The 6,954-nt window shown below is 40.3% G+C and overlaps 1 protein-coding gene across 1 annotated transcript in view; it reads right to left on the bottom strand.

The window, feature by feature from the left end:
* Window positions 1–149: 149 nt before the first annotated feature.
* agbl4 (AGBL carboxypeptidase 4) overlaps window positions 150–6,954 on the bottom strand; it is a 367,133-nt gene continuing 360,328 nt past the window's right edge. The window contains exons 12-13 of the mRNA XM_030727883.1: window positions 639–732; window positions 150–509 (exon numbers count right to left, since the gene is read on the bottom strand). Coding sequence (XP_030583743.1) covers window positions 422–509; window positions 639–732 — 182 coding nt within the window. The 3' untranslated portion in view covers window positions 150–421. The remainder of the gene's footprint in view (window positions 510–638; window positions 733–6,954) is intronic.

The raw sequence follows: 6,954 nt of genomic DNA, 5'->3' as shown, positions 1-6,954 counted from the left end.
TATAAGAGAGCAACAAGTACAAAAATAGTAATTAAGTGCTTTAATGTTTAATGGCTAATTATAATACCATCAGAGATAACATTTAAATGAGAGGAAAGGGGGAAAAACAATGGGGAGTGCATGCATTTTTTTCCTTTCTCAACAAAAAATGAGCTGCCAAATGAAGGCCTGGGATGGAGATTTATTTGAATAACCAGTCTGTCTCCTCTTGATATTCAACAGTACATGTTTTATAACCCAGGAGGAAGCCTCTTCTGGGTTTAGTCTTGCAAATACCAGTCATCCCACTGTTACAAATCTGTGAAAATAAGTCTTTATAGCCAGGGAAATGTGGAGCTTATAAACACAATGAAGTGTGAAGGATCCTCCTGCCACAGTGCTCTGCATTTTATACATGCTCAGTCTGTGTCCGTCTGGCTGTCTAGTGCCCGACACTTTCGCTCTTCTCCTTTCCTCTGTCTGCTGTGTCTCTGCCAACACCATTGCCCGTCTGGGACATCACCCCAGAACTGGAGACAAAAACAGACGAACATCAGTGATGGTGTGAAGTTCAGTGAAGAGAAAAACAAAAATATATGCCATAATAATCAATGTCAGGTTTGCTTTCAAATATCTAATGCAGTGGCATACAATTTTACCTTTGAATAGGAGTCGGTCTGTTGTCCTTGATAAGGTTGTTGAGTTTGTAGTAATCCAGGAAGGTTCGAGCCACATTCCTGCCCAACTTCATGTCTGAGGACATGGTGTTAAAGCAAAGTGCCTTTGGATGAACCTTGGAAAAAAACAATATCATTGCAGAAAAGGCACAAATGACCGAGCGTGAAGTGTGGAGTGAAGCATAAAGCTGGTAAAATCCTAATTTCTATGACTATAATGGGCCAAATGTGTATGTGTAATATGAAAGTGACAAACGCATTGAAAGAATCATTAGCTAATTGTTCCATGCCCCTCAGCTCTATGAGTCATTAGAGCAACTTTGATCTGATTGTTTTGATTTTACAGTCTGTAGCTTTATATTTTGATTTTCTCTCACTGCCTCTGTCATTTTTCCATTACAGTATTGCCAAACACCACACACAACTGTATGCCCCTGAGAACGAGTCAAGCTGCAGTTTAAATCATATTTCTGTCCAGACTTCACCGTTGACCTTGGCATATGAATTCTTTAGTCATGCTTTATGAAGTCACAGTTACCTAAACCTCCCCAACCTCCCTGGGAAGATTTATGCCAGGGTACTTGAGACTAATGTCCATTAGTCGATGCTCAGATTTAGGAAGAACTGGTCGTGGCACACTGGACCACCTTTTTGTCCTCTCAAGGATATTTGAAGGTTCATTCAAGTTTGCACAACCAGTCTACAACTTCCTATCCTACAGGGGCTGCATCGGGAGTATGGGCAACCATTGTTGCAGGCTATTTAGTCCTTCTATAACTTAGTGAGAACTTGGTTCACATTTCTGGAAAAAAGTCAACTTGTTTCTGGTGGGTCTTGGACTTTGGCAGAACTGGCCTTTGTCAGCGATTCTCTTAATAAACTTTAGTCACCAAAAGAATAATATTGCAGACAGAAGCAACAGAAATGAGTTTCCTTGTTAGTGTGTCTGGACTGTCCCTTAGAGATGGTGTGAGGAGCTCGTTTGGGCATCTGGATGCCTCCTGGAAACCTACTAGGTGAGGTGTTTCAGGCATGTCCACCTGGAAGGAGGACCCAGGGCAGACCCAGAAGAAGCTGGAGAGATTATGCAGATTGACTAGCTGAGGAACACTTTGGTGTCCTACCAGAAGAGCTGGAGGAGGTGGTCTGGGAGAGGGAGCTCTGGGTATCTCTGCTACCCCCCATGACCTGGACCCAGATAAGCAGCAGAAAATTGATTGATGGATGGCCTACACATACCTGTGATCCAGTGCATATTTGCATTCAAAATTTATTTTGTAATCCCATTTGTCATCAGTACCACACCCACTGAGATATAGTACATAACTACGGACAAGCATCTAATGTAAATACTTATGTTACAACACACTACTGAATTAAGCTCCAGCCAAACACATGATGGTGCTATGAATCACACAAGCACCATTACGTATACAGCGAGGCCCTATTTAAATTCAGAGGTGACTGCCGACATCATTCCCCCGCTCAATTGTCTCCCTCTACATTAGGAACAATATCAATAACTTGACTGCTTTTGTAAGATAGCCAGGCGTCCACGAGTGCTGTTGCTAAGCCCGTGATTATTAGTCTAGGAAGACGAGTAATGATGCCAATCAGGTTCAGATGATGGAGAAATAGTGAATGACCCAATGCCAACAATGTTCCCAATCACCAAGAGCGCAGAGAGAGTAAATTCAGATAAATAAGAACAATGTTACTAACAGAAGTAAATTTCACGTAGTCACTGAGGTGAGTGAACTGTAAAAACACCAAATCAGTGGCAGCTGCCAATCTATCTGCCTTACCCTTCTAGACTTTATTTAAACATATCCATCCATACAGGACATCCATACATACTGTTCATGTAGAATTTAAACATATTATAAAGGTTTTCCCCATCATGTGGCACTGACTTCTAGCTAGCTCCATTCTTCAAAAGGCTCGTGCATGATGGAACAACACAGAGTCGTAATTTGTCACTTTTTCTTGTCATTACCTTGTAGACGCTCAGATATGACCTGTCATCTGCTAAACTATCTATTTATGTGATTGAAACCGCTGGCATACAAAAAGAAAAAAAAAGATTCAAAATGATGAGGGGGAAAATGGGATGGTGATTTGGTCATTTTTCTTTTTGTTTTCCAACTTTTTATGCTACATAAATTATGATCACTATAAAAGTGAAAAGCATTTGGCCAAAGCTGTTAACTTGTAAACCATCCATCTATGGTTTGAACAGGCTGTCTTGGTGGCTTTGTACTTTGTTACACTTCAAGAAACACAAACACACAAAACCCCAGCAGTATACCTGGTAAGTTAAACTTGTGAATATGGAAAGAGCCCCTCACCTTGGCCTTTGATGATGTATTGATGTGAGTGTTGAGGAGTCTACACACGACTTCATTCTTCACCCGGCAGGCTGATGGCAACACTCTCCACACGACTCCACACTCTATGTTAATACCCCATCTGGCTGTTTGTCTGTGAGTCCTGCATCAGGCCAGACTTGCTGTAAGTGTGTGTGTGTGTGTGTGTGTGTGTGTGTGTGTGTGTGTGTGTGTGTGTGTGTGTGTGTGTGTGTGTGTGTGTGTGTGAGAGCAAGGGCCTTGCAGTCTGTCTCAACGCTGCTACCTGATGATACTGATTAGGTTGAGATGAAACTACAGATGGACAAAAGAGGTTATGTCTCTGAATTTCAGTGCAAAACATTATTTTGCCAGTTTGTAGTTAAAAAAAAAAAAAAGAAAAAAGAGAGAGTATAATTTTGACAGGATGTTGCCACTGGGGAAAATTAAGAGTTAATCAGTGATTACTAAACTACTGAGTTATAACTGTTCATTCTAGAGGGACACACACATCTCTACCTGGCTACAGATTTGATCTGTTTATAGAGCAGGAGGAAAAGTGCTTATTTTCCAGCTGAATGTTTAGAGTCTTCTGGGTCATTCCATCTCAAATCAACGTGGGTCTTCTGTTCAGCCATCTCAGATTTCCCTAAAAAAAAATTTGTTCAGAAGTTTGGATATATATGAGGATTGCTGTGAAATTTTAGCTTCATCTATCAAATATATTTCAAGAGATATATATTTTTGAAAAATGGTCTTTTGACCATATTATAGAATATTTTTAACTTAACTTGAATGAGAAAACTTACATTATAAGGGCAGTAGGTCTTGACACAGTAGGTAAAGTAGGTCTCAAAAATGAAAATTTTTCATATATTTAACAAAATAATTTTCTTTGTTATACTTAGAGTGCCCTCTGGAAACTTCAGAATTGTGTTCCATTTGTGTTAGACTATCCACTGATATTTTGGTTTTTGTGCTACAACTTGTAGCTCAATCCAGCATGAAAGTTGGATGAAAATAGCATTGTCTTCTTTTTTGGGACAAAGAATTTCATGTTAAAAAGTATTCTACATGTTTTATTTATTGTGAAATTCAACTATATGTTCATAAATGGTCACTAATTGTATTTTGGAATATAAAGTGTTTTTTTGAGTGAGTGCACAAATATGGAACCTTGCAGGACTGTATTTTGTTTTCATATTTTAAAACAAGGTGGTGTGGTGGTGAGAACTGCTGCCTCACAGAAAGAAGATCCTGGGTTCAAATCTACTATGTGGCTGTGACCTTTCTCTGTGGGGTTTGCATGTTCTCCCTGTTTCTGCGTGGGTTCCCACCGGGTACTCCAACTTCCTCCCACCATCCAAAGACATGCAGTTATTGGGGTTAGGTAAACTGATGATTCTAAGATGTCCATAGGTGCCAGTGTCTGTCTCCCTGTGTTGGCCCTGCGACAGACTGGTGACCTGTCCAGATGTACCCTGTCTCTTGCACTATGGCAGCTGGGATAGGCTTCAGGCCCCTGCGACCCTGGATTGGATAAGTGGAAGAAAATGAATGAATATTTTAACTAGTCAGTGCTCAGACATTTTTTGATGTATCTGTTACAAATTACAATTCATTCATTCATCCCTCCCTGATTCATTTTAAGGTCAAGAAAGGCAAAAGAATTCAGGCTTTTATCTTTAACAGTTTTTGAGATATTCATATTCAAACATTACCTCAAATTTCAAAGTGCGAAAAAACATGCAGAGATGGTCGAGCAGAATATGTTCTAAAAATGTGATTATTTGAGATGGAATGACCCTTCTTGATTACCTTTGTAGACCTTCATAAAGCCAGGAAACTATTCATCATGTCCATACAAAAATTTCAAGTTGAATTTCTAATGGTCAACATGGGGTAGCTGCAAAAAAAATTGTCCAATTGTGGAAAAGTCAATTGGAAAAATACACTATTTATCTCTTGATTTATGGCTTCTGTAAACACTTTTGTGATGAGTTTATGTACTTTGTTGTTAGTTTTAAGTTCATCTTAATATAGCATGGTATTAATTTTGTAAATGATGTAAATGTCTACTTTAGAGTGAAATACCTAATAAAGAAATGTATGTCTATCTACTCATGGTGTTTTTGGTCTCTCAGCCAAATCAACCCCTTGAACTCCCAGTTTCAAGAAAACAAGATGCTCAAAGCTATGCCAGCTCCTGTATACAGTCTCTTGTTTGGACCAAAGTTATGTGCTCACAAAAGGAACCAGCAGACTAGTATTTCAGGCTGCTATTATGTCTTAAAATAGCACATATGTCAATCCATAGTTATTAATCTGCTACTAGTTGTTAAGAGATGGCACAGTGATGTAAACTCACAAACATGTCCATTGTAAAGGATGTAAACGGTCACTAACAAACAAGTGCAAAACATACTCTCTGTATTCCCTCTGACCTCTGGAAAGTTTTTGGTGTTTTCCTCAGTTCTCTTTCCTCAGCAGAGCTTGGTGCCAGTCCTGAGCTCTCTGGCCAAGCACGCTCAGCGACAAAAATATCACTCGGACCCCACCGTGCACAGATGGCCTCTCAGCTTGGCTCGTCACGACTCACAGTCTATTACAGGAGGTTTTGTGATGGACGGTCATCCTCTGAAGGAGAACTTCTTCCACAGGGTAAATGGTCGGAGACTGAGAGGATGCCCTGACTGTTGCCTGGCCCTTTGCCGGGGGAAACCGTAGGGTCTGGAATGAGGATGCTGCTGCAGCAGGAAGTGCTGCCTGTGTGAGCCAGGAAACAGTCGGCGGGCTGTAGCTAGGATTAAAGTGGTGGATGGTGGTGGAAATATTTAGAAAAGCTGCTTCAGCTGCTTCAGTGCACTTTTAGGGAGTCTTTGTTGAATAACACAAGGACTAACACTGAAAATATTATTAATATTGTCTCATTAACTGGAGCTCAGAACATTATCATTATCATTGGATAATCATTATCCATTATTGGGAAGGACATAGAAGGGTGTGTGTGTGTATATTAGCCCATTAGGGTCTTGTCTGTCTGTCACTGAGGTGTGTGAGGTGTATTCTTTAACATCTTGGTACACATAATGGTCTTGTCTAATCAATAGGCGGTCACTGTCATGGCTGAAGGGCATGCCAGCAAAGACGCTGATGAGATATGGGACGCATGAGACAAAGGGGATGGGGAGCATCATGACTTGTTTACTGCAGCTGTTTCCTGTCAGCACCACATTTAGCAGCTTTCACTGCTATGTCTCTCGTGCCTGGTCCTGCCAGACAGACAGACAAGGTGATGAACAGACAGCAAAGCCCCTAGTGGTAAAATGAACAAGACACGTGGAGAATGCTGTCTAGATTGGACGGGAGTTAACAAGGAGACAAGCAAGGGGACATTCAAGTCATCAATACGGGCCACTGACAGGTCCTGTCACTGCACTGACACGTAGAGAGCTAATTATCAATGCTAATTAGGAGGGCAGTCAACAACAGCAATACAGAAAGGGACATTTTTGTCCCCAATAGCGAATCAGTAGGCTTAAAGACCTCACGTCCTCTTACCCAAAGGGACAAACAGGAGCTGATTTAAATCCCTGACAGGAGGACCTGACACTGCCAAGGAGACAAGCTCTGAAACCTGAGTAATGAAATGAGTGTGATAAAGGCTTCTGTTTTCTTAAAGTATTCACTAAAGCTGTGAAATCAGATAATGTACACTATTTTTGTGAGCCAGTTATTATATTTTTTCTTCTTTTTTGTTAGTTAAGAAAGACTGCTTCAGTTTTCATAAAGTTTATAAAATAAAAGCACTATGAAAATAAAATGTGACTAAAAATATCCACACATATCTCATCTGTGTACCTACGGTTTATAGCTTAAAGTGTATCTTTATGTGCTTTCTTGCTGCTGTCATTAATTCTTTATGTATGCATTTTTATAGTGGTACAATCTGA

This window comes from Archocentrus centrarchus, chromosome 4, assembly GCF_007364275.1.
Source record: "Archocentrus centrarchus isolate MPI-CPG fArcCen1 chromosome 4, fArcCen1, whole genome shotgun sequence".
Lineage (NCBI taxonomy): Eukaryota > Metazoa > Chordata > Actinopteri > Cichliformes > Cichlidae > Archocentrus > Archocentrus centrarchus.
Note: the sequence above shows the minus strand (reverse complement) of the source record. Positions and strands in the feature narration are given on the sequence as shown.